The sequence below is a fragment of the Vulpes vulpes genome, chromosome 9 (genome assembly GCF_048418805.1).
Source record: "Vulpes vulpes isolate BD-2025 chromosome 9, VulVul3, whole genome shotgun sequence".
NCBI classification, from domain to species: Eukaryota; Metazoa; Chordata; class Mammalia; order Carnivora; family Canidae; genus Vulpes; species Vulpes vulpes.
In genome coordinates this window covers 61,515,894-61,542,180 of record NC_132788.1, presented here as the reverse complement: position 1 = coordinate 61,542,180, position 26,287 = coordinate 61,515,894, and the positions used below count along the sequence as shown (strand labels likewise).

Below are 26,287 nucleotides of genomic sequence, written 5' to 3'. Positions count from 1 at the left end.
ATGACGCAATGGCACATGGACGGCCGCCATTGGCCGGGGCGGGCCCCGCCCCCCGGACTGCGGAGCCGGCGGAGGCTGCGCGTCCTACGCAGGCGGCGGCGGCTGCGGCGTTGGGAGGCGAGCGGCCGGGCTCGCGGGCCGGTGGGTGGGCTCTTCCTCCCACGCAGCCTCGGCGGGTCTGCACCCTCCCCTGCCTGCTAGCGGGCCGCGCTGTTGCAGGCTACGAGGCTCGAACCCGACCCCTGCCCTCCATATCCGGATCCGGGCTCCTCCCCTCTAGACCCGGGTTCCGTTCCGGACTCCGCCCCCCGAGACCGCCCATCCGGCCCCTGTTCTGATACTTGGACTCTGACCCGTTCTCCCTAATTCCGCTGATCCTGGCCCCCATAACCCATATTCAGACCTTAAAGCAATGAGTTGACTTCTCCCTTGCTGAGGCTTCAGGCCACGTCTCCCATGGTGACGAGGATAACTTATTCCCGTCTTGGAACTGCAGAACGGGCTCCTTCACCCGCTCCCTCCCCGGGCCGTTCCCCGGCGGTCCCCCAGGCTAGCCTTATAATAACGCAGATCCGGGCCCCCAGGCCCGCGGCGCCTCAGAACCAACCCTTTTCTTTCTCACCAGGCTCCTCCAGGGAGCCATACCCATTCCGTTTATCTACAGGTTCCCAGCCTGGGAAAAGATGGCCTCGCTGCCCCGGAGGGGCCTGGTCCCACCTCTGCTCTGGGGCCTGACTCTCTTCCTTAGTCTCCCAGGCCCGGTCTGGCTCCAGCCGTCTCCTCTTCCCCAGTCTTCACCCCCCACTGAGCTCCATCCATGTCATACCTGCCGGGAACTGGTCGACAGCTTCAACAAGGTGGGTGCATGGGCAGCCTTGAGGGAGATGGCCCGACCTGGTGGCACAGGAGGTGAAAGCGGTTCTGGGATGCAAGTCTGCATGAGTCAAGTACCAGCTTGGTTGTTTACTAGTTGTATGACCTTGGGCAGGTCTCCTCTCTGTGCCTCAGGCCCCTGGTCAGTGAAATACCCAAGTGCTAGAATGTGCCAGGCACTGTTCTTAGCTATTACTACTGTTCTCCATTTCCAGGGCCTGGAGAGAACAATCCGGGACAACTTTGGAGGTGGAAATACTGCCTGGGAGGAAGAGAAGTTGTCCAAATACAAAGACAGGTAAGGGCCTGGAGAGGTGGGTTTGTATACCTCACCTCCCAATCTCTGCTCTACTGTGGGGGCCTAGAAACTCTTGGGGAGTACTTATTCAACAAGTATCCCTGAACATATCTAGCATAGCAATAAATAAGGCAGGCAAAATTCCATCTTCAAGGAGCTTACGTTCTAATTGAGGAGACAGAGAGTGAATAAATAAATAAGGTCCTATCAAATGAAGAACAGGAAAGCAGGGTGGACTACAGAATGGTGGGGAGGCGTGGGGTTCAAGGTGTGACATTTGAACAGAAACCGAAGGAGAGAAGCAAGCTATGTGACAGGGAAGGGATTTGGGCAGAGTGGGACTGAGCTGCTTGTATTTGAGAAGAGGCTGGATGGGAGTGAAGCAGAAGAGAGTGTTGAACATGGAGGCAGAGTGCCTTGAAGGTCACAGAGTGCTGTCTAGATTTCATTCTGAGTGTAATGGGAAAGCCATCGGAAGGTTTGGAACGGAGAAGTGATGTGCTCTTATCCATACCTTTAGAAGATGTACCTACACTGTGAAGTAGCAGAAAGACTAGGGGCTGGAGTAGAGGAAGCAGGGAGACCCTTTGGGAGGCTAGTCTAGGTGCGACAGCATGAGCCGGTGTGGTATCTAGTGGTGGGTGTGGTGAGAATGCGTCAAATTCTGGGTATGTTTTGCAGATGGACTGATAGGGCTCGATGATGGAATCATTATGGGGTATGAGAGAAAAAGAATAAAAAGTACTCATTAACTTTTGGGCCTGAGCAACTGGGTGAAGAGTGGACTGTTTCCTGCTATGGGTAAAGCTAAGGCAGGAGGCAGTTTGGGGCGGGGGCTGGAATTAGGTGTTCTCTTTGAACATATTGGGCTGAGATGTCCATTAAACAGCCAAGTAGAGTTAGATTGAGGTGTCTGGGGCTCAGGGGAAAAGTAGGAGCTGGAAACCTGAATGTGGGAGTCCTCAGCATATGGTCAGTATTATAAAGCTGTGGGATGAGATGACACCACCAGATGAAAGGCCTGAATCCTAGGCCCTCCCCCTTTCCAAAGTCAGGTTAAGGAGAAGGAATCAACAAGACCTGGAGTTAGACCTGGTTGTCAGTTCTGACTCTGTGTACCCTAAGGAAGGTCACTTCACTTCTCTGAGCCTCACTTTCCTAATCTGTAAATTGGGGATATTAATACTTGCTTTGTCTGTTTCTTAGGATTGTGGTAAGGATTAAACTGTGATGCCCACTAGAAACCAGGGGTTTGTTATTATGTAACATGGATCATTTTCTTTTCCCTTATTGGGCCTCAGTTTCTTCATTTAGGAATGAAGGGATTGGCCAAGATAACCTGAAGGGCACTTCTAGCTGTATGATGGCTCCTGTTTTTTTGTTTGTTTGGTTTTTGTTTTTTAAATCTTCTCCTATATGCCAAGCACATGCTAGACCCTTTAAATACATAATATATGTGTATGCATATATATATATATATTTTTTTTTTTAAGTTTGTCGTGGTAAAATATATATAACATAAAATGTACCCCTAAAGACAATAGTACATTTACATGTTTTGCAGCCTTTACTACTGTCTTGTTCCAGACCATTTTTACCACGGCATGAAGGAACTACATACCTATTTAGCAGCAGCTCCCCATTCTCCCTTTCCCCCAGCCCCTGGCAACCATTACTCTGCTGGCTGTGTCTGTGGATTTGCTGATTCCATTGGAATCCATTTGTATCTGGCTTCTTTCACTTAGTGTATTGTTTTCAAGGTTCGTTCATAATATAACAGATGTCAGTAGTTCAATCCTTTTTAAAGCTTAATTATATTTCATTGTATGGATTTACTGCATTTTGCTTATCCATTCTTCAATTGATGGACATTTGGGTTGTTTCTACTTTTTGGCCGTTGTGTACAGTATTGCTACAAACATTTGTGTACAGGTTTTTGTTTGAACACCTGTTTTCCATTCTTTTGGGATATATAACCAAGAGTGGAACTGCTGATTCATATGGTAATTCCATGTTTAACCTATTGAGGAACTGCCGAACTGTTTTCCACAGTGGCTGCACCATTTTTCTTTCCCACCTTCAATGTAGGAGGGTTCCAATTTCTCTACATCCTTGCCAACACTTGTTATGCAATGTATTTTTAATCACATTTACCCAGCAAGGAGAATATTACATCCCATTGTGCAAACGCAGGAATGGAGGTATCTTATAATCAATCTGCAGGACAGGTATTGTCTCCATTTTACAGATGAGAAAACAGAGATTCAGGAGAGGTTAAGTGACTTGTCAGAGGTCACTTAACTAGATTTGAATCCAGGTCTATTTGACTACCCTTCCATTATGCCCCATGGCCTTTCCTTTGAAGTCATGGCATAGGGGTAGTGGTAATAGGACACCTAAAGGAGGGTGGGGGATGGCGTAGAACATAGTCTTATCACTCACACCCTGTCTGGTCAGTGAGACCCGCCTGGTGGAGGTGCTTGAGAGCGTGTGCAGCAAGTCGGACTTTGAATGCCACCGCCTGCTGGAGCTGAGCGAGGAACTGGTGGAGAGCTGGTGGTTTCACAAGTGAGTTGTTGGGGGGCTTTCCAGGGAAGGGGCAACAGACGGTCCTGGTGGTGAAGGAGGGAGCTGCATGCTAGGGTCTGTGTCCTACTGTGGCTCCTTCTTCTAAACCTAGATCTGCTAAGGACTTATGGGAGGGCCCAAGTCTCACTCTGAGCCTCACTTTACTCCTCTGCCAAATGGGGAGAAGGTGTTGGTCAGGTAGCCTTATGGGTCTTATATCCAACGTGGGTTGTCTCACAGATTCCTTGGGAGGTTGGGCAGTGGGCGGCACCTGACACCTTCTCAGCTCCCCCTTACTGTCATCCCCACCCCACTTCAGGCAGCAGGAAGCCCCAGACCTCTTCCAGTGGCTCTGCTCAGATTCCCTGAAGCTCTGCTGCCCCTCAGGCACCTTCGGGCCCTCCTGTCACCGTGAGTTTTCAAGCTCCTCTCGAGGGACTAGAGGGAACTTCCAAGGCCAAGGATCCAAGTCCTGGCTCTGTCCTATAGCTGGCTGTGTGAGCTCAGGTTGCTCAGATAATTTCTCTGGACCTTAGTTCTCATATGCCTCACAGGGCTGTTGAGATGAACAAATCACTGGGGAATGGCTCTGAAAATAAAGATTATAGGGCTAGTCAGATGGGACTGTGGTTTTTATCATGTTTGTGATAAATGCCCCCACCATCCCACTTCCCATGCCTAGATCAGATCAGGCCCATCCTCTGGACTAAGGTGACCTTCCTAGGGCAGGCAAGTGCTGCTTTAAACCCCAATCATCACCTTCTTCTACATACAGTCCTGAGGGAGGAGCTGAACCTACAACCAGCCCTTTTAGAAAAATCTCTCTGGAAGCTTCAGATACTTAGTGACACAAAGAATAAAAAAGTAGGGGATCCCTGGGTGGCTCAGCGGTTTGGCGCCTGCCTTTGGCCCAGGGCGCTATCCTGGAGTCCTGGTATCGAGTCCCACGTCGGGCTCCCTGCATGGAGCTTGCTTCTCCCTCTGCCTGTGTCTCTGCCCCTCTCTCTCTCTCTCTCTCTCTCTCTAAGTCTATCATAAATAAATAAATAAATAAATAAATAAATAAACAAACAAACAAATAAATAAATCTTTTTAAAAAATAGAATAAAAAAGTAGTAAATTGAAAACAAACAGAAAAAGGAAATCCGTGACAAAGGTGATTAATTCCTTTATAAGAGGAAATTGTGGTAAATAATCTGTTCCATAGGAAGGTATTGGTTAAGTACATTTCATACAAAGCGTTATGTTGCCATTAAGTTTCTTCTCCAAAAATGTTTCATGATATGGGGAATATTCTCTGTATTCACGACTGTATTTGTGATTTTACCTGCTTTGGTGTCTGCCCACAGCCTGTCCTGGGGGTGCAGAGAAGCCCTGCGGTGGCTACGGGCAGTGTGAAGGGGAAGGGACTCGAGGGGGCAGCGGGCACTGTGACTGCCAAGCCGGCTACGGGGGCGAGGCCTGTGGCCAGTGTGGCCTTGGCTACTTTGAGGCAGAGCGCAACGCCAGCCATCTGGTATGTTCGGGTAGGTAGCCAAGAGGCGTGGGGCTGGGCAGGCACAGATAGGATGTCTGCATGCCCATCCTTACACTCTCCCCATTCCGCTCAGCTTGTTTTGGCCCTTGTGCCCGCTGCTCAGGACCCGAAGAGTCAAACTGTCTACAGTGCAAGAAGGGCTGGGCCCTGCATCACCTCAAGTGTGTAGGTGAGTGAGGCCCCGCCCTAGGGCTGGGGAGGTGGTCCCCGTCAACACAAACGTATCTGGGCTAGACCAACTCTGTCCCCATCTTCGTGGAGATCTCAGCCCGGTTGGAAAGGTAGAAAAGTAGCCAGGCAGTTACTTTGTGCGGTTAGAGATGTCCCTGATTCAGCTCTGGTGGTGGGGAATCTGGAAAGACTTCTTGGAGGAGGTATCACTTAGGCCAAGTCTTGAAAATTGAGGAAGGATTAGCCAGGGAAATGAAGATTTTTAACTTGGGGTTGCGAAGCCTGAGTTCAAGACTTGGTTTGGTCTCTGTCCAGCTGTCTATACAGATGAGGGTAAAGGCTAAGCTGCTATAACAAAAAGATCACCGAAGGCTGTGGCTTAAAGAATATAGAGGTTTATTTTTATCTCATACCACAGTCTCAGAAGGAGTGGTCCAGGCTGGCAAGGAAGTTCTGCTTGTCACAATCACTCAGGGACCCAGTACTTCCTGTCTTACTCTGTGGTCATCCCCGTGGGACGTTTCTGTTGTTTGAGGTTGGGTTATAGGTACCTTCGTGTTCCATGACCTGACACTCAGGAAGTGAGAAAGGGAAGAAAGTGCACGGAGGATTTAAAACAATTCCGTTGTTTTAAGGCCAAGCTAAAAGCGGAGCACATCCCTTCTGTTTACATCCTGTTGGCCAGAACTCACTCCTTAGGCCACACTTAGCTGCAAGGCAGATTGGAAACTGTGGTCTCTGGCTAGACAGCTCTTAAGTCCAGCTGTACCCCTACCTCTGTGTTGGCACGCAGCCTGCAGTCTCTGGCACCCCCTTTGAGCATAGGCAGGTCCATTCCCCAACAATCCTGGCCTGGCTTCCCTGTTAGTGCAATAGGGACTGAAACTCCTGCCCTGCCGGCCTCTCTACAGACATCGACGAGTGTGGCACAGAGCGAGCCAGCTGTGGAGCCGATCAGTTCTGTGTAAACACGGAGGGCTCCTATGAGTGCCGAGGTAAGTGCCAGTCCTGTTGTGGAGGGTAGGAGGAGCTGCTCCATGCCTTTCCCCCCAAATTTCTACCTTCTCAGGCACCAGAACCCCTCCAGACCTCTTCTGGGGTGTACCCCCTCCACAGTCTGCCCTGGGCCTAAGAGCAGCTCTCACCTTGTCTCTCCTCTCCCTTCTCCAGACTGCGCCAAGGCCTGCCTGGGCTGCATGGGGGCAGGGCCAGGCCGCTGTAAGAAGTGTAGCCCTGGCTACCAGCAGGTGGGCTCCAAGTGTCTCGGTGAGTCTCCAGCAGCGCACAGACGGTGGAGTGCCTTGCCCACCATGGATTGAGAATGGCTGGGGGGATACAGACAGGGCAGGGGAAGCAAGGGTGGAATATTGCCTGGGCCAGGGCAGAGGGGAGGGTCTGGATGTGAGCGAGATGGAGTCAGGGCTCCTGCAGGTGGAACCCTGGCAGTGGGGGTCTGACCCTGCCTCACCCTCCCTCAAGATGTGGACGAATGTGAGACACAGGTGTGTCCAGGAGAGAACGAGCAGTGCGAGAACACCGAGGGTAGCTATCGCTGTATCTGTGCTGAAGGCTACAAACAGATGGAGGGCGTATGTGTGAAGGAGCAGATCCCAGGTGAGCCCCAGAGTGCCCCCCCACTGCGGGGAACGGGAGGAGGGGGGAGGTCCTCATGGTGGGGGCAGGCAAGTCCCTTCTCCAGGCAGCCAGGGGCCCTGCCTCATCCCGACTGCCACCCAGCCCCCATGAGGCAGCACTGAGGCCCAAACCCCACATCTTACCCCCAGGGTGACTTTAAGCAACCTCATGCCTCCCAAGAGAGAAAGAAAACCGCACTTAGTGTCAAATCACCCTACCTCCATTCTTATCTGTCCAATGGGACCCGTCCTTGTCCTGGGCTGCTGAGAGCAGTCGCAGGCCGGAGGTGTGATGACACGAAGGACAATCACAATGGTGACAACTGTGACTGCTTGCCCAGTGCTCACTGTGTGTCAGACACTGTTGCAAGCATGTTTCGTGTTTTAACTTCTTTCACTTCTAAAACCAATCCGGGGCTGGTGGTATTATTCTCAGCCCCATTTTACACAGTGGAAACCAGGATACGGAGAGAGGAAATAACTTGCCCAGGGCCACACGAACAGCAGGCTGCAGAGCTGGGAGTCAAACACAGGCAGTCTGGCTCCAGAGCTGGGCTAGTACACATGCTCTGCCCCGACCTGCCCACCACACGGCTTGGGTAGACCTCCTCACTTCTCTGAGCCTCCGTGTCCCACTTAGGGAAACAGGGACAGTAACTGCCCCCGTCGTAGTCGCTCTCAGCAGTAAATGACATTGTGTGCTGGCCTGCCAGGCAGGCGTGTGGCAGCCACGATGAGGCACGTGGACAGCTCCAGGAATAGCAGAGGCGTGACATATGCTTCTCACGTTCTTCACAGAGTCAGCAGGCTTCTTCTCGGAGATGACAGAGGATGAGCTGGTTGTGCTGCAGCAGATGTTCTTTGGGGTCGTCATCTGTGCGCTGGCCACACTGGCCGCTAAGGGCGACTTGGTCTTCACCGCCATCTTCATCGGGGCCGTGGCGGCCATGACTGGCTACTGGCTGTCAGAGCGCAGTGACCGTGTGCTGGAGGGCTTCATCAAGGGCAGATAGTCCCCGCCGCACCTGCAGGATCTCCTCCCATCCAGGCTGTCCCCAGATGGCCGGCCTCTCTCCCACCTGGACACTGGAGGCAGCTTGCTTTCTTTTTGAGTGGGGTAAGCACCTCCTACCACCAGGCCGGGGCAGGCAAGGCCCTTGGAGTGAAAAAGTAGCCCTAATTGTGGATGCCATGAGCTCTTGGCCTGGGGGAAACTGGGCAGGCTTCACAATGTGTGAATTTTTAAAAAGTATCTCCTTGTGGTGGCTGCTTGTGGGCTCTGGCCCCTGCCTGGGGTGAGGGGGTGCCCTCCAGGGCTGGGCCCATCACAGTCCCCTCCTGCCAGCTGCATGCTGCCACCTCCTGGTCCCCACTCAGCGCCCCTGCCCCTCAGCCACTGATTATTTATTCATCTCAGGAAATAAAGGTCTTGGAAAAAGAGAGAAGCTTCTGTCTCACTACCTGCCTCCTCCTCCCCATGGGTTGCCCTAAGCTACTGAGAGGGCCTCTCCCCTGCCCTTGGGGAAGTTTCCTAAAACCCTGGGAAATTGAAGGCTACTCTGATGGAGGAGCAGTAGGGGCCCCTCCCTTAGGCTTGGCCCCTAAAGTAGTGTTAGGAGAGGGGGGTGGAGGAATCAGGCTTTGGAGTGGAACTTCCTGGGTTCAGTGCCAATGAGCATTTGTGTAAAGGACCTTGGACAAATGACTCTTGTCTCTGAACTTCACTCTTCCCATTTAAAAAATGGGCATGATATGCTTTCTGCTCAGACTTAATATGAGAAGACGATGGATGCGAAGACCTGAAAGCTCAGCACAACGGATAGATGTTCTATAAAATATTGGTAGCCATTACTCCTAAAACTTCCCAGGGTCAAGTGCCCTTTTCCTTTTGAAATCCTCCTCTCGGGACACCTGGGTGGCTCAGCGGTTGAGCACCTGTCTTAGGCCCAGGGCGTGATCCCGGAGTCCTGGGATCGAGTCCCACATTGGGCTCCCTGCAGGGAGCCTGCTTCTCCCTCTGCCTGTGTCTCTGCCTCTCTCTCTCTGAGTCTCTGAAGAATTAATAAATATAATCTTAAAAAAAAAAAAAAGAAAAAGAAAGAAATCCTCCTCTCCCCAAGAGACAGAGGACTTGGGATTGCTGGGGGTGGGGGTGGGGGGTTGGGAACTGCTACCTCTTCTCTGAACAGGATCCTGGCAGGGCCAGAGGGAGGCATGAGCCAACTCCTAAGGGTTTATTTCTTTGGCACAAGGAGGACAGTCAGTCTGGACAAGCAAGCCTCATCTGTCCACGCCGGGGAGGCTGGAAGGGTGTCTGGGGGTGTACCTAGACGTCATATCCCACATCAATATCCATGCATGTCCACCCTGTATTCCGCATAAGTCACAGCCTCTGTGCAAAATACCCGCTGAGAAAAAAAGAAGAAAAAAAAAGATATTAAAAAAACAAAAACCGGGGTAGGTTCATGCCTGGCTGTTCCCAGGGTCCGCTGTCAGGTGGAAGCCCGGGAATGCCAGTTTTTCAGATGTCCAGCTGTCCCGATGGGCCACGCCGCATGGCCACGGAGGGTGGGGCCCTGCTGGCGCATCCCTGGGCCCCTCAGAGCTCAATGGTGTCGCTGGAGGCGCTGCGGGAGTCCCCGGGCTTGCCCCGAGGCGGGACCTCGCCCTGCGGCTCCCCGGGCCGCGCGGGGGCGGGGGCGGGGGCGGGGCCGGGGGCCGGGGCCGCGGCCGGCAGCAGCTGGACCGTGCTGGGCAGCTCATCCAGGGGCAGACTGTCCACCGACGACAGCCCGTGACGCCACGGGTTCCAGCTGATCTTGAGCGAGCCCCGGGAAAAGCTGTCCACGGAGCTGCGGGAGGCCGCCCGCTCGGCGTCGTCCACCACGTGCGGAGGGACCGGGCCGCGCACGCGCACGTCGCTGAGAGAGCGGCAGCGGCCGCGCAGGGGCGAGGGGCCGGCGGCGTCGGGCTCGGCGTCGGGGTGGCTGCCCCGCCGCGGCCGCAGCGCGCCCCCAGGCGGCGGGGAGGCCAGGCCGCGCAGGCCGCAGCGCCGGAACACGCTGTCTCGCACCAGGTGCTCGCGGAAGAGCGCGGCGTCGATGCTGCGGCTCAGGTTGATGGGGGACGGCGGCCGCAGGTCCAGCTCGCTCGTCGACGGCGCGGGCCCCACGCTGCAGCGGGACAGCCCCGGGCCACCCTGGGGGCCGCGGCCCAAAGACGCTGCCGAGCCCCAAGCGCCGGAACTGGGCGTGGCAGGCGGCCCCCCCTCCGCCGGGTTGCGGATGAGGCTCTTGCTGATGTCCAGGCTGCCCGCGCCCACGCCGCTGGGCCCCGCGTAGCAGTTGTTGGGTCGCTCGGGCACCTCGCTCTTGCCCGAGGGCATGGGACACGCCAGGCGTAGTAACTTGGCCCAGCAGGCGTGCTCCGTGGGGGGCCGGGGCCGCGCGGCGGCCACCGCGGCCAGCGCCAGGGCGAGGGCCCACGTCAGCTCCAGCAGGCGCAGCCAGAAGTGGACGCCCCACCAGGCCCACGAAAAGCGGCCCACGCGGCCCGGGCCCGGGTACAGCCAGAGCGCGGCCGCCAGCTGCAAGCCGCTGGCCAGCAGCCCCAGCGCGCCCGCCACGGCCAGCAGCCGCGGGCCCGGGCTGGCGTCCCAGCCCCGCGGCCCGTCCAGCAGGCGGCGACGGCACAGGCAGAGCGTGCCCAGGGACACGGCGGCGCCCCAGGCGCAGGACGAGCCCTGGGCCAGGAGGTTGAGCGCAGGCCTCCCCGACAGCAGGTCGGCGGTCAGCAGCCCCACGACGTGCGCCGAGGCCAGCGCCCCCAGCAGGAGCGGGTTCTGCAGCTGCGGCGGCAGCCCCGCGCCCAGGCCGAGCAGCGTCAGGGCCGCCAGCGCCGTGAGCAGCAAGGGGAAGGGCAGGTTGTAGAGGACCAGGCCGGCGCGCAGGCCCAGGCGCGCCTGCGAGCCGTAGGGGTCGGCGAGCATGTAGGCGGACCGAAGCCCAGAAGCGACCAGCACCAGCACGGCCGCCCCCAGAGCCAGCCGGGGCCCCGACGGGGCGGCTGCCAGCGAGGCCAGTGCCAGCAATGCGGGCAACAGGAAGAGCACCCCCACCCCGTAGACGTGCAGCTCCCAGGAAAAGCTCAGCACCCGCCGCAGGGGACCCCAGCGCAGGGGCGGGGCGGTGGCATTGGCCGGGGGGCTGGTGGCTGGGGCTGATGCCATGGAGCTGGCTGAGGGCTCCGGAGGGGGTGGCTGGCCCAGGGCGCGCTGCGTGGTGACCCGAATGAGGCCCCGGCGTGACGTCGAGGGGGCCTGGACTGGGGGTGCTGGGGGATGGCTTTGGGGGCGCCCCGGCCACTCCTCGGCTTCATCTGCAATAATAACAATATCAAAATAGCTCTTTGAACAGTGCTTCCTGGTTTGCCACATTCTCTAGTGTGGTGGACAAGTTGTTTAACTTCTCTGAGCACGTCTGTAAAATGCGGATGGGAAGAGCATCTACCTCATAGGGTGGTGGGGAGGACTGGGTGTTTGGCATAGTGTCCCACACCCGGTAATGTACAATGATGTGACCTATCGCTTTTATCAATGATAGGGCAGCAGCTCTCGGCACGGACTGCCCACTAGAATCACCTGGAGACCAAGTGAACCAGAATTCCTTGGGATGGGGGCTGGGTAGTGGAATTAAGAAAAAAAAAAAAAAAATCTCCTCCAGTGATTTGCAGGAGTTGGAGAAACTGCACTAAATATATCCAAGTCACATTTAAGAATATTCTAGCCCCCAAAGGGCAAATGACTTGTCCCAGAGTACCCAGTGAGCATTAGTTTATTATCCTAAGTTTTTTGAAGGAGGTGCTGGCCAGGTCCTTTAAGGAGCTGTCGGTTCCCATTTGCCCCTCCCATATACCTCACACAGGTTTTTAGTTATTAGAGTACCCACTCTCCCCCAAACCCCTAGCCATGCCCTCACCTGGCTGCAGGGCCCCCACCGGGCTCTCTGTTCGATTTGCAGCTGGGCCAGGGTCCAAGGGGCCAGGGATGAGGGACTTGGGGGTACCTGGGGTCTCCAGTGCTCCTCTCACCCGCTGGGGGGAGATGGGGTCTGCTCCATTCATTCCTGCTATCTCTGAAATAACAAAAGCAGTCATCACTTTGCCCGACCTTCCAGCAGTCCCCAAAGCCTAATCCCCCAAAAGGGAAGCATGATCACCCTCATTGGCCAAAATGAGGAAAATGGTACCCAGAGGGGCCCAAGGTCACTTAGAAATGGGGAACACTGCCCCCTCCCAGAACTGCTCAGCACCCTCACTCCAGATACCCACCTGGCTCAGGCTGCCCATCGGGAGTCTCTGTGGCTGGGGGATCCGAGGGCTGGGGTCCTGGCGAACCCCTAACATCAGGAACGTCGGCCTGTTTGGGCGAGGGACTTGAAGAACTGACTTCCCGGGTCTCTTCACCTCCAGTCTTCTTGGGGAGCTCAGCTGGCAGCTCCTCAGCAGAAGGAAGGCTTTTGGCCAATGCTAGGTCTGGCCAGGCCCCAGGTTCCTGAGAGGATGCCACCTCAGCTGGGGATACCCAGCCAACATGAGGGACTGCTGGATCCTCCTGGCTGAAGAGGGGGCCTCGAGCTGCCTCCTGGAAATCCTCACCCTCACCCTGTTCTTCCAGCACTGGCCTCCCGGTAGTGCCCAAGTGGGGAGCAAGAGTGTGGGGAAGGCCCTGATGGTCTAAGGGGGGTATCTCTGAGACTCTGATCGTGGCTTCGGCCACCAGACCCTCATCTCTAGGTGATCCTTGTTCCACTTGGCCCCCAGGCTCCCCTGGCCCCGGGGAGGGAGGAACTGTGGCTATCCTAAGTTGGAGTCTGGGAGTTATGGGGATGAAAGTGAAATGGGGTGGGCTTATGGGATGGAGGGCTAGTGCTTCTTGCTCTCTAGGTTCCTGTGAGTCAGGAGGTCCTGTCCAGCCCTGAGAACTTGACCCTCGAGCCAACTGGAGGTCATCAGTTACTGGGAGTCCTTCTCTCTGAGCCCTATGGGCTGCTTTAGGTCCATGCAGGGCTGGGCCAAGGGGAGTGTCTATGGGCTCCTCAGGTACTTCCTTGGCAGGGGCCTGGGGAGCATTGGAGTTCCAGTGGCTCTCATCTCTGGACTTTTCCCAGAGGAAGTCAAGGGCCTGGGGCTCTGTGCTCATAGGGCCCTGGGGGTGGTCTCCTGGGATCAGATGTGGTTCCGAGTCTTCAAGTGGCTTGGGAAGACCCCGGCCCAGGGCAGGGCCAGCCCCCAGAGACAGCAGCAACAATAGCAGCAGGGAGCCACATACACAGCTCCATGTGCTGGCGGCCATGGTCCACTCTGATGCCTGGGCCTAGAACACTCAACTTCCAGTCCTCACTGGATGAGCCTAAAAAAAGGAGAAGAGGGATGACATGTGAGCACTGGGAGTACCCAGAGCTGCCCCAAGAGGGATGGTAGGAAAGAGACATGAGAAGCTCCCCTTCCTCCAACCCCTTCCTCTCCAAGCTCTTCATGCTGCCCAAAGTGACCTTTTAAAACTGCGTCTTTCTAGTCATGCTACTTGCCCCACTTCAAAACTTTCAATGGCTCCTCATCACCCTCAGGAAAGGAGATAAGTTCCTCTCCAAGCCTTCCAAGACCACATCAGGCTGCTCACCTATTCTTCAATACCCACTGAGCTGTTCAATGCCCCAGTCCCTTGCATCTGCTGTCCCTCCGCCTGGAATGCCTTCTCCCTTCTCCTTCACTTGCTGAAATCCTATTTTTTTAAAAGATTTTATTTTATTATTTATTCGACGGAAAGAGTGAGAGAGCACAAGTAGGTGGTACGGCAGAGAGAGAGGGAGAAGCAGACTCCCTGCTGAGCAGGGAACCCGATGCAGGGCTCGATGCCAGGACACTTCACCGACTGAGCCACCCAGATGCCCACTGAAATCCTATTCTTGAAGGCCTGGCTCAAATGTCAGAGAGATGGAAAGGGACAGGGATCTGGGTCTGAATTCCAGCCTTGCCATTTCCTAGGTGAGTTACTTCACCTCTCCATATCATGGTTTTCCATCAGTAAAATGGGTACCCCAAATCAAAGGAGCTCTTACAAGACTTACCTAACACAACACATTATAGGCCAGGCCCATAATAGGAGTTTAATAAGCATTAGAGCCCTTTTACTTTTCCCTTTGTCCAGAAACCTTTCTTTCCCACCAGCCTCAACTATTTCAACAAAATTTGAACACATACTATATGCCAAGCCCTGGGGATAGAGCAGTGAACAGATTGACAAGATTCCTGCCCTCATGGAGCTCGCATTCTAGAGTAAGAGACAGACAATGAGTAATTTTAAATAAGATGAGCTATGAGGAAAATAAAACAGGGATAAGAAGTAGCCAGATGAGGGGCTACTCTACCCAGGGGGTAGCAGGGAGGCCTCTTTGGGGTGACATTTAAGCTAGATGCTGAATGAGAAGGAGCCAGCCATTTGAAGATATGGGAGAAATGTATTTGGCAAAGGGAACAGAAAGTGCTAAGGCCCTGATGCAGAATGAGCGAGTGAGTTCAAGAAATGAAAAGGCTGGGCAGCCCGGCTGGCTCAGCAGTTTAGCGCCGCCTTCAGCCCAGGACGTGATCCTGGAGACCTGGGATCGAGTCCCACGTCGGGCTCCCTGCATGGAGCCTGCTTCTCCCTCTGCCTGTGTCTCTGCCTCTCTCTGTGTGTGTCTCTCATGAATAAATACATAAAAAATCTTAAAAAAAAAAAAAAGGAAATGAAAAGGCTAGTGTGGCTGGAGCATAGCAAATGAAGGAGAAAGTAGCAGAGAGAGATAAAATCAGGAAGGTAAGGCTAGATCACAAAGGGCTTTGTAAGCCACAGTAAGGCACCTGGATTTTATTCTAAGTATCACAGGAAGCCAATACAGATGTTAAGTATGAGAGCAACAAGGTCTGGTGTTTTAAAAGGGGGAGAAGGGGTGCCTGGGTGGTTCAGTGGGTTACAGCTCAGCTCAGCTCAGGGTTGTGGGATCAAGCCCCACGTCAGGATCCTTGTTTAGCTCAGAGTTGTCCTGAGATTCTCTCCCTCTCCTTCTGCCCCTCTGCTCACTGCACACACTTGTGCACTTTCTCTCTCTCAAATAAAATAAATAAAATATTTAAAAGGGGAAGAGAGGCTAGTCCAGAAATCCAGGTAAGATATGATGGTGGCTCATTTCAGCTTAGACGTTTCTTTCCCTGACACCTCCTCTACCCCTTCCCATCATCCTGGTCACATAATGTAATCTCCTGTCTCCTCCACTGGCCTGGGACTTCTCAAGGACTGCATCTGCACTTTTATTTCTTGTCTCCAGCCTCCTGCATATGCCTGGCCCCAGGTAGATATCCCCTAAAGGTTCCTCATCCTGACAGTCCCTAGTTAATCCAGGGAGGCAGGAAGGGACCCCATGGCCAGGAGAGAGGGACAGGGGCGCAGCAGCCATGAGAGGAGAGGCCTGGGTGGTTTGGGGGCGGAGGCCCTGCTCCTTTCCTTTCTGGGAAGCAGGTGTGCCAGAGATCCCTGGCTCCTCATCCTTGGTGGCTCACATAGACCTTGAGAAGCCAATGAAAACCAGGTGCGCTCTCCAGGGAAATGCCCAGGTTCATCAAAGGTTGTAAACAATTTCAGGGGGTTCAAAGATCCCTTAAACCCATTCCCCAAACTGAGTTTCGATTCTGCCTTAAAGTCTTTTTATAATATTCTTTTTTAAAAAAAAATTTTATTTATGATAGTCACAGAGAGAGAGGCAGAGACACAGGCAGAGGGAGAAGCAGGCTCCATGCACCGGGAGCCCTACGTGGGATTCGATCCCAGGTCTCCAGGATCACGCCCTGGGCCAAAGGCCGGCGCCAAACCGCTGCACCACCCAGGGATCCCTATTCTGCCTTAAAGTCTTGTCAGTTTCTTTCTCAAACATTCACTGAGCCCCATGCTCTGTCCCTAGCCCAAACTGGGTGCTGGGGACCCAAAGAGAAGCCTCACTTGGTGTCAGGAGTGGGGGCCAGCTGAGGAGCAAGGGCTGAACGGCCACTAACACATGTCCTGGTTAATAATAGTGCCCCTGTGTTGAGCCTTGCCCAGTCGAGCTCCTGCGCTAAGATTAGCTGCACGTCCTCCATCTCATCCAACCCCCCAAACACAAGCAGGTGTGAGTATAACCATTTCAGAGGGGGAGAAACCGAGGTTCAGAGAGGTTTAGCAAATCACCCAAGGTCACACAGCCAGCCAGCCAATGGCCACACCAGGGGTTGTGAAACCCGCAATGGCTCATTTTGAACGGGGGGGGGGGGGGGGGGTCCAAAAGCTTTTCAGAGGAGACAGTTGAATTAGGCCTTCAAGGATAAGCAAATGGCATCTGCTCACCACCCTCAATTCAAACGAAATGCATGCATCTGTGGACGAGGAGGGGGCTGCCGAGGCCCGGGCTCCCGCTACAGGAGAGGTGGGGGGAGGTGAGGGGCAGCGGCATCTGCGTGCCCCAGGAGCCGGGGAGAGGCCGGCGGGGCAGCCTCGGGGGCCGGTCGGTCTCGGGTTACCTCTCCTCCGGCGAGTCCTCTCCCCTGGCTCCGCGCCTTTCCGCAGTGCCCCGGGGGGGGGGCGGGCGCCCGTGCAGGCTCTGCCGCCCGCGCCCGGGAAGGGGCTTGGGCCGAGCTCCGGGCCGGGCCCCCGCCCCCCCCCGCCGCCCCCGCCCCGGGCCAGCTCCTCACCTGGGCGCCGCGCGCGCAGCCCCCGCGATCCCCTTGCGCGCGGCCCCGCAGCCGCCCGCCGCGCCGCATCCTCCCGAGATGCTCAGGCTCGGCCAGCGGAGCCCGGCGCTGCCGATCGCGAGCCCGCCCCCCGGAACCCCGGCGCCGCTTAACCCTTTCCCGCGACCGAGCCTTCCTCGCCCAGCCCCGACCTCGCGGCTCTCAGAGCTTCTCAGGGCTCAGCGGGGAACCCAGGTCACGACTCGGAAAGCCCTCCCGCAGCATCCTTGAATAAGGGACGGCCAATCGGGTTTGCACACCCCGTGGGACGTGGAGCTCACTCCCTTTAGTACCTGTCTACCCACACTCTTCCACGGATGCATACATTCGTGTACACCTATGGGTGAACCCTCCCTACAGCTTGCTGTTTATCCCTCAGACCTTTTCATTCTTTCTTTTTCTTTTTTTTTTTTTTTTCAGTTTCAGAGATAGCTTCAGATCTTTTTCAACGCACAGTCATGTATATACACCTTAAATAGAAATGAGATCATACTGTACATACTGTTCTGTAACTTCCCTTTTTCCTCTTCACTGTGAAATAGATCCTGGCACGTGTTCCCTGTAAATTTCTACGGATCCATGTCCTTTCTTGTATTCACTGTTGAGAAGTGAAGCATATAGTCAGCCTATTATTTTTTATTTATCCAGTCCTGAAGTTGGACGTGTAGAAGGTTTCTAGACTCTTGCTAGCAGGAATAATAAGGCAGAGACCATTGCTGCATAGACCTCTTCGTGCACAAGCCCTAGTGTAACTATCAGATAATTTCCCACCTAAGGTATGGTTAGATCTATATGAGTCTGCACATTTTCAGGTCTGATAGACACTTGAAAATGTCCCTGGTCCCTCTTTGGACACCTTCTGATGTACTGTGTGTCCACCACTGCATTCAATAACAGTAATAGACATCTACATGTGGGAATACATGTGGTCATTACATATGATGTAAAATCTTTAATGCCATGGAGAAATTTCCAGAGTAGATTGTTGATTATTTAAATTTCAGTCACTTGATGTAAAAATAATGTATGCTGATTGTCCCAAGTTAAGTAACGCAGAAATGTTCAAAGAACACATTAACCATCTTACTCTAGGTCTCTTCAAGTCGGCCTCCCCAGATGCGCCCACTCTAGCATCATATGGTTTCTTTTATTTAAAAACACATATGTGCATGTCTTTCTTTTCGCAAAAATGGGATCATGTGGGGCGCCTGGGTGGCTCAGTCAGTTAAAGGTCTGCTTTCTGCTCAGATCACCATTCTGGATGGAACCTTGTATCAAGCTCCTTGCTCAGCGGAGAGTCTGCTTCTCCTTCTCTGCCCTTGTGCTCTCTATCTGCTGTCTCTGTCTCTCTCTCAAATAAACAAATAAAATCTATTTAAAAATGGGATACTATGCATATTATCCTATAACTTTTTTTTGCCTTAAGCAGTATATTCTTGGAACCATTCTGAAGGCAATACATACATATTAGCTCCACCCTTTTTTTTGCAACTAGCTGTACAGTGTGCTGCATGGTGTGGATGCACTGTCATTTACTCACATTCCCAGATTTCCCTACTGAAGGGTAGATAGCTGGTTTACTGCTATTTTTTTCCTACTAGAAACAATAGTGCAATAAACATCTTTATATACAAATGTATGCATCTTTACATGGTGATTCTCTAAATTGCTTCAGATAATTATTTGTATGATCCTATTTGTGTTAATATCTACCTGTATCTATCCACCTACCTACCTACCTACCTACCCATCCTATTCCTAATTATTAGAAGGCAAATAGTGGTTGATATGATTTTTATCTAATTTTGCTTTTCTGGGGATCCCTGGATGGCTCAGTGGTTTGGCGCCTGCCTTCGGCCCAGGGTGTGATCCTGGAGACCTGGGATCGAGTCCCATGTCAGGCTCCCTGCATGGAGCCTGCTTCTCCCTCTGCCTGTGTCTCTGCATCCCTCTCTCTCTCTCTCTCTCTCTCTCTCTCTGTGTGTGTCTCATGAATAAATAAAATCTTAAAAAAATAATTTTGCTTTTCTGTTTATCAATATTCCACACAACCATGTGTTTCTTTTGTGATCAGAGACAGAAATGCTAAATATCATTTAAAAAGAAAGAAAGAAAATTCTTCCTAAGGCTGAGCTAAAATTTCCCTCCCAGGACTTGCCTACCCCTGGGTCTCACAGAAAAGCAACATTCAGCCCTTAGTTGTGTCTGACATGTTGCAGTTTGAAGAGTATTCAGAGCCTGAATCCAGCTTTTCTGACACTAGCAGAAGGCTTGGGCTTTTCCCAGTTCACCTATCACCTGACCAGCTCTACTGTTTTCTTTATGGGAACCCCTTTAGAATTGTAAAGGCACCTTTCATTTTAGAATCTTTTCCCTCCAGGGCAAACCCTCCCGGTTCTTTCACCCTTTCCTCAAAGGACAGGATTCTGGGCTCTCACCACTGTAACATCTCTCCTCTGTTGGCTTCCTACCAGGTCAAAAATGTCCCCCCTAAAGTACAACCCTTGATGGGGTGCCTGGTAGCTTAGGTGGTTGACTGTCCAACTCTCGGTTTCAGCTCATGTCATGATTTCAGGATCATGAGATCGAGCCCCATGTTGGGCCCCGCGTGCACTGTGGAGGCTGCTTGAGGTTCTCTCTCCCTCTCCCTCGGCCCCTCCCACTCATGCTCTAAAATAAACAAACAAATAAATAAATATTTTTTAAAAAATGAAATATAACTCTTAGAACTGAACCCAGTTAGGAACAAAGCTGGACTTTTACCTCCCCTTTCTAGATTCTCCTCCATTAATATGGCCTGGCAGTGAATTAATGTTTCTAGCAGCTACATCATTTTGTTGCCCAATATTGATCTACTAGGTCTTCTTCACCTCTTTGTGTGCAGTTAGTTTCTTGACCCTCAGTGTAGGATTTGACATTTATTTCTTGTTTCTTTTCTCTTATTAGATCTAGCCTGTTATTCTGATCTTGTGGGAAGTTATCTGAATCCTGGTTCTAAATATAATAGACAATTAGCATTTTTCAGCATTGTCCAAGATCCATTTCTTTTGCTGGCAGTACCCTAATTTCCTTTGAGGAACCGATGTCTTTTCCCTCATGAGAAGTCTTGTGGGGAGGGTAGTTCTTGTAGGGATCCACTACAGAGGCTGAAGCCCAAATCCCTCCTCTCATTGCTTCCTGTGAACCCTCTGGTGAGACTCCTTTGGAGATGTTGAGATTCCTTTAGTAGGCTCAGAGCTGGCCTGTTTCCCTGTCTCAGTTTCCCCCAAGGAAGACTACCCATTGATCCCTGCAAAGTCTTACTGGCCTGACAATGCCCAACCCCCAGTCCACAGAGGACCATCCAGCTGCTCCCTGCTTGCTCTCTTTAGAGCACCCCAATCCCACTATGTTGTCAAACCATCCACTGGCAGGGGTTTTTGAGATTCCAAACAAAGGCAAGAGAGATTATGATCCCTTTGGCCAGAAGCCAAGATGAAAGCTGATTCTCTGGAAAGAGGAGACTGGTTGGGCGTGGAGGTGAATGTAAGTGGGGAACATGGAGTGCCAGGTATAGGTGGGGAGTATCATCCAGCATTATCCTGGAGACTCTAGGAGGTCAGTGATGAGTGGGGGATGATTCAAGTGTATATTCATTTATGAAGCCCTTACACACCTTATTACACACATTATTCTTTTTAAGTCCTTACAACAACCTATGTATTATTATGCTCTCCATTTTAGAGCTGGCACACTGAAGTTCAGAGAGCTTAAGTAATTTGTTCAAAGTCACACAGAAGATAAGAAGGCAAGTTCTAAGTGTGACTTCAGAACCAGAACTTTTTTTTTTTTTAAAGATTTTATTTATTTATTCATGAGAGACACAGAGAGAGAGGCAGAGACATAGGCAGAGGGAGAAGCAGGATCCCTGTGGGGAGCCTGATGTGGGACACTATCCCAGGATCCCGGGATCATGCCCTGAGCCAAAGGTAGACGCTCAACCACTGAGCCACTCAGGCGGCTGGAGAACCAGCACTCTTAATTCTGATGGCACCATCCTGCCCCCGAGGAAGTACCTCAGAGAGGGGAGACAGGGAGATGAACATCCCAGGCCTTCCAGGTGGCCCTGCTGTATTAGAGTCTGAGTCTATGAAAATAGGCCTCCAACTTGGATTCTCTTTTGAAGGGACTTCATCAGGGTCTGGGAGTTGCTGAGAGCTCCCACCCAAAAGTACTTTGGAAGGTCCCAAGGAAGGGGAGAAAGGAGAAAGAAGGCAAAGGTGAGGTGGCTGGCAGCGATGAAGCCTCATACTTAGACGATGCCTAGGACAGTTGGCTGACATTTTCATTCTGGCTGGTCACTGGCAGGCACGAGCAAAGAAACAAAAGGCGGAACAGGTGGGAGAGGGTACAGCTTGGTGAACCTTCTCTGTTCTGTGCTGGGGTGGGTGGATGGGGGTACGGGGAGGGTGAAGATTTACACGCTTTCATTAAGCTTGCTAAATTAAGCCTTCAGAATTAATTTGGAGCTTTAACTCATTCTTTCTCAGAGTTTAGCCTCCATGGATATTGGCTAAGTGAACCTTTTAAAGATACTTTTTGTATCTTTAATAAATACAAATCATGTGGTACATACTTTATTTTTTTTAAAGGTTTTATGGATTTATTCATGAGAGATACACAGAGAGAGGCAGAGACATAGAGGGAGAAGAAGGCTCCCTGTGGGGAGCCCAATGCAGGACTCAATCTCAGGGCTCCAGGATCACGACCTAAGCCGAAGGCCGATGCTCAACCACTGAGCCACCCAGGTGTCCCTGGCACATACTTTAAAACCAACTGTTCTCTATCCCATTCCCCTTCACTTCCAACCCCTTTCAATTCTTTCTGATATTTCTGATGATTTCTTTTTGTTTTTATATAGATTATCTAAGTGCCAGACTTGTACTGCTTGTGTTAATTTTTTTTTCAGTTTTAGATTTTTACCTATTGATTAGCCCCATGGAATATGAAGATTTAGCTTCCCACGTTTCACATTTCCACATTATTTGGTATCGCTATTGTTTATATCAATATTCAGCACTTACAACACTAGAACCATGAAACAATGAGTCAGGCTGACTCAAGAATTGTACTGTGATTACATTTCCTTTGCTAGATGTTCTGTTTTTTTCCTGGGGTAATCCTTGGTTTTTTGTTTAATTTTCTGGGCATCTGTCACTAATTCAATCTCCTTAATTTTTTCTTGAAATGAAAATCAATCTGAAGATTTGATTTCCTATAGAGATAATACTTTGAAAAAGACTCACAGAATTCTACATAGAATAAGTGGCTTGAAAAATGAGTGGTGGTGGGGAACCTACTTACAAGAGACTTAGGAGACACAGCAATCAAATGCTATGTGGGAGGGGCACCTGGGTGGCTCAGCAGTTTAGCATCTGCCTTTGGCTCAGGTCATGATCCCAGGGTTTCAGGATCAAGTCCTACATCAGACTGCCCTTGGGAAGCCTGCTTCTCCCTCTGCCTATGTCTCTGCCTCTCTGTGTGTCTCTCATGAAGAAGTAAATTCAAAGATCTTAAAAAATAGTATGTAATTCACATACACAAAATTTACATATTTAAAGGGTACTATTTTAGTGGTTTTAGTGTATTCATAAGGCTGTACAACCATCACCACTGTCAATTTTAGAACATTTTCATCCCCCCAAAAGAAACCCATATCAATTAGCAGTCACTCCCCATTCCCTTCCCCCAAGCCCTGGCAACCGCTAAACTACATATCTCTGTGGGTTTGCCTATTCTGGACATTTCATAAAACACACGATCATAAATGCATTTTTTTTGTGATTGGCTTCCTTCATTTCGTGTGTTTCAAGGTTCATCCTTGCCATAGGCTGTATCTGCACTTCATTCTTTTTTATTGCTGTATGACATCCCACTGTGTGGACATACCACATTCCATTTATTGATTGATCTATTTATTTTGGACATTTGGGTCATTTCCAATTGATCTTTTTATTTTGGACATTTGGGTCATTTCCAATTTGTAGCAATTACGAATAATGCTGCTATGAACATTCATGTGTGAATTTTCATGAGGACGTGTATTCTCATTTCTCTCGGGTATAGATCTATATAGTAGGAGTGGAATTCCTGGGTTAAATGGAAATCTTATTTTCAACCTTTTGAGGGACTGCCAGACTATTATTCCAAGGTGATACAACATATATATAATTCCTTTTAATAGATAGGAGACTGAGGCCCAGAGAAAGCAAGGGTCCTACGCAAAGCTATGCAGAAGTCTTGAGTTAGTGCAAGAAAGCAGGAGCCAGTCAAGTAAATGGCTCCAGTCCCACCCCATTCTCACCCTGCCCGGCCCCACCCACTTTTATCCTCTCCATTCCTTGCCCACCAGCAGCAAATCCATTCACACCAGTCTCTCCCAAAGGCTCCCTGTTGCTGTTAGGATCAAGTTCACTTCTGAGGGATGACTTACAAGCTGCCATCTGGCCCTGATGCTGTCTCATGTTTTTTTTTCTTTTCTTTTCTTTTTTTTTTTTTTAAGCAACTATATTGAAATCTAGTTCACATACCAGAATGTTCACCCATTTAAAATGTCTAACCCAACGCTTGTCACATCTTTTTCTTTTCTCCCCTTCAGGGCCACACAGGCCTTGTTCTGGTTTTGTGAAAATGACATCACCTTTGCTTTTGGGACCTTGCACACAGTCTCTTCTGCCTGGGACAGTCTTTTCTTATATATTTTCCTGGTTCCCTATATATTTCCCTGTGATCCTTCAGATCTTGAGATGATGCTTCCACTGGGAAGCCTTCCCAGATCACCCAAGCTGGTTGCATGACCTGCAGGACATTCCCACAGCCTCTCTTGGGTCACTTTGTTATGGCATGTGACACAGCAGTCTGAGCTCTTTAGGTCTGGGAGTGCAGCTTGTTCACATGCAGTGTCTGGCAGATGGTCAGTAAATGAGCGAACAGAAACATCTGAAAATACCTTACTCGACACTGAGCATATTGCAGAAATCCAGTAAGTGTTTGCAGACTTTATTACCTATGAGGACACAGGCAATACCTTCTTTTCGTAACATTCCAGACAGTTTGGGTGATTAAAGGGTAAAAATTAGGGGCACCTGGGTGGCTCAGTCAGTTAAGAATCTCCCTTCAGCTCAGGTCATGATCTTGGAGTCCCAGGATTAAGCTGCACATCTCGGCAGGGAGTGTGCTTCTCCCTCTGCCGCCCCCCACTCCGCCCCCTGCCCTTTGTCTCTCTCTTGCTCTCAAATAAATACAATCTTAAAAAAAAAAAACTTGAAAAAGGGTAAAAATTATTTTTTTCTTTGACTGGTACCCATGCTATTTTCTTCTGGCAACAGTACTCCAGTGTTCCTCTAAGGAACTGCCTCCATCCCACCTTCAGTCCTGACAGTTTAGGTGGGGCCAAACAGCTCCTAGAATGTGCACGTGACCCAAATCAGGTCTATTACTTGACCTACTGGAAATTTTCAGAAAGGAGTCTTTTCTTTTCACTGAGTCAGTATTTCCACAGGAAGACAGGCTGCCTGAGAATAGGAGAGTCGAGGGGCACCTGCGTGGCTCAGTTGGTTAGGTGGCCAATTCTATATTTTGCCTCAGGTCATGATCTTGGGGTCCTGGGATCGAGACCTGTATCAGGCTCTGTGCTGAGCAGGGACTCTACTTCTCCCTCTCTTTGCCCATCCCCCTGCTTGCTCACACTCTCTCCCTAAAATGGATAAATAAATCTTTTAAAAGGGGGGAGTTGATAAAGCAACTCTATTTGAAGCCAACTGACCATTTTGGTTATTCAGCCATTTAATTCCTTTATTTATTTTTAAGAAGATTTTATCTATTTATTCATGAGGGACACAAAAGAGAGGCAGAGACATAGACAGAGGGAGAAGAAGGCTCCCTGTTAGGAGCTGGTTGTGGGACTCGATCCCAGGACCCTGGGATCACAACCTGAGCCAAAGATAGATGCTCAACCACAGAGCCACCCAGGCGTCCCTATTTACATTCCTTAAAAAAAAAAAAATTGCTTAAGCCAAGTTGAGTTCAGTTCCCACCACTTGCAACTACAATATTTCTTACAGTTAGTAATCCTCCATGTGTGTTCACTTATACACCTGCCCATCATATCTGGTCGTTTCAACCAAATAAAGGAACCACACAGACTTTTCCTCAAAGTGCACGTTTACCTACTATTCACAAATCTAAGTCATCATTATTTTTCAGATATGTTGTATATCTGGCTGTCAATATTTAGACTTCCATGCATGGTACGTTTTTTTTTTTTTTTTTTTTTAGATTTTATTTATTTATTCATGAGAGACAGAGAGAGAGACAGGCAGAGACACAGGCAGAGGGAGAAGCAGGCTCCATGCAGGGAGCCGGATGTGGGACTCGATTCCGAGTTGCAGGGATCATGACTTGAGCCGAAGGCAAACGCTTAACCGCTGAGCTACCCAGGCGTCCCTGCATGGTACTTTCCACACCACGATCAGTAAATGGATGTTTCAGATTGTCTTAAATGATTTTGAGTGAAAAAGTAAGATGCTCATTCAGTAGCCTGGCCCAAGTTGAACTCCAGGTAACACACACAATAAACACTGTATGCTGAACTTGTGTGTAGATTCTGGGAAGAGTCTGGTAAAACAAACTCAGATTTTCCCTTTGATTGGCTGCTGCCAAGGACATGTGCATTTACCATCAATATAATGGGCAGAAAGACCTCACATGTTTTATCCACCCAACTTTGCTACAGGGAAGAAAACAAACTGTGTGGGTGAGGAGGCAAAATGAAATGCTCTGAGATGCCTCCTGGGAACGAGGGTGACAGCACTCAATCATCAGCTACTGCTTGCATTCCAGTCCAACTATACTTTTCAGTATATGAGTACCACTCCCCACTTAGGGTCTAGCAAATTGTGGATATTTTAATCTTCGGGTCTTTGCTGGTTCTATTCTGTCTGCTTGGAATGCCCTTCTACACTGTAGAACTCTTTTGAGACCTAGGTCAAAAGTAAGCTCCCCTGTGAACACTTGCTCCTTTAATATTTCGTTTAAGCAGCTATTTAAAATATCTTTAAAGGTCAGGCTTTCTTAGCGTGGGTCTGTAGGTCGCTAGGACTAGGCTTTGAAGGGTCTACCGACACCTGTGTTACCTGGGAACTCTGTGCATCTGGGCCCATATGCATTACTCTGGAGGGGAGGGTCTGAGCTTCCACTGGATTCCCAGAGGTTCTGACCAAAAAAAGGGTTCAGAACCACCAATTTCTTATGTGTCTCTCTAGTGAGTTCTGTGAGGACAAAGGTCACATCTTTTTCATCTTTGACTTCAGCACTGATCCATGAGACGCTCATAACTGTGGTAGAAGGCTCGTTAGTGACCCAGAGGCAATA

The 26,287-nt window shown here is 51.0% G+C and overlaps 2 protein-coding genes across 6 annotated transcripts; one reads left to right on the top strand and one right to left on the bottom strand.

Annotated features, from left to right (window-relative positions):
- Positions 1-39: 39 nt before the first annotated feature.
- Positions 40-8,521, top strand: CRELD1 (cysteine rich with EGF like domains 1). 2 transcript variants are annotated; one of them, XM_026016840.2, is made up of 11 exons: positions 40-141; positions 665-857; positions 1,089-1,171; positions 3,629-3,739; positions 4,059-4,150; positions 5,089-5,265; positions 5,350-5,445; positions 6,359-6,442; positions 6,618-6,713; positions 6,927-7,061; positions 7,880-8,521. In XM_026016840.2, the coding sequence occupies exons 2-11, from the start codon at positions 684-686 to the stop codon at positions 8,092-8,094; spliced, it is 1,263 nt and encodes a 420-aa protein (XP_025872625.1). In that variant the 5' UTR covers positions 40-141; positions 665-683; the 3' UTR covers positions 8,095-8,521. The 2 variants fall into 2 exon arrangements, with proteins under 2 accessions (XP_025872625.1, XP_072578285.1); XM_072722184.1 differs by having other exon boundaries at positions 75-176.
- Positions 5,827-17,089, bottom strand: PRRT3 (proline rich transmembrane protein 3). Of its 4 annotated transcripts, XR_011994559.1 has the most exons (5): positions 16,838-16,965; positions 12,410-13,490; positions 12,058-12,213; positions 7,301-11,458; positions 5,827-6,772 (listed from the first exon to the last, which is right to left on the bottom strand). XR_011994559.1 is itself a non-coding variant. In XM_072722161.1 (4 exons), the coding sequence occupies exons 2-4, from the start codon at positions 13,431-13,433 to the stop codon at positions 9,681-9,683; spliced, it is 2,958 nt and encodes a 985-aa protein (XP_072578262.1). In that variant the 5' UTR covers positions 13,434-13,490; positions 17,029-17,089; the 3' UTR covers positions 9,301-9,680. The 4 variants fall into 4 exon arrangements, 3 of the variants coding, with proteins under 3 accessions (XP_072578262.1, XP_072578260.1, XP_072578261.1); XM_072722161.1 differs by lacking the exons at positions 5,827-6,772; positions 16,838-16,965 and adding an exon at positions 17,029-17,089 and having other exon boundaries at positions 9,301-11,458; XM_072722159.1 differs by lacking the exons at positions 5,827-6,772; positions 16,838-16,965 and adding an exon at positions 16,667-16,798 and having other exon boundaries at positions 9,301-11,458.
- Positions 17,090-26,287: the final 9,198 nt, after the last annotated feature.

What these genes read in the sequence shown, in the direction of transcription:
- PRRT3 (XM_072722161.1), bottom strand. Translation starts at nt 13,433, where the DNA reads ATGGCCGCCAGCACATGGAGCTGTGTATGTGGCTCCCTGCTGCTATTG. An exon ending in CGATGGGCAGCCTGAGCCAG is followed by an intron (nt 12,214 to 12,409) that starts GTGGGTATCTGG and finishes TTGTTATTTCAG; the next exon opens with AGATAGCAGGAATGAATGGA. An exon ending in GGTGGGGGCCCTGCAGCCAG is followed by an intron (nt 11,459 to 12,057) that starts GTGAGGGCATGG and finishes TTATTATTGCAG; the next exon opens with ATGAAGCCGAGGAGTGGCCG.
- CRELD1 (XM_026016840.2), top strand. Translation starts at nt 684, where the DNA reads ATGGCCTCGCTGCCCCGGAGGGGCCTGGTCCCACCTCTGCTCTGGGGC. An exon ending in TGGTCGACAGCTTCAACAAG is followed by an intron (nt 858 to 1,088) that starts GTGGGTGCATGG and finishes CTCCATTTCCAG; the next exon opens with GGCCTGGAGAGAACAATCCG. An exon ending in GGGCTCCTATGAGTGCCGAG is followed by an intron (nt 6,443 to 6,617) that starts GTAAGTGCCAGT and finishes TCCCTTCTCCAG; the next exon opens with ACTGCGCCAAGGCCTGCCTG.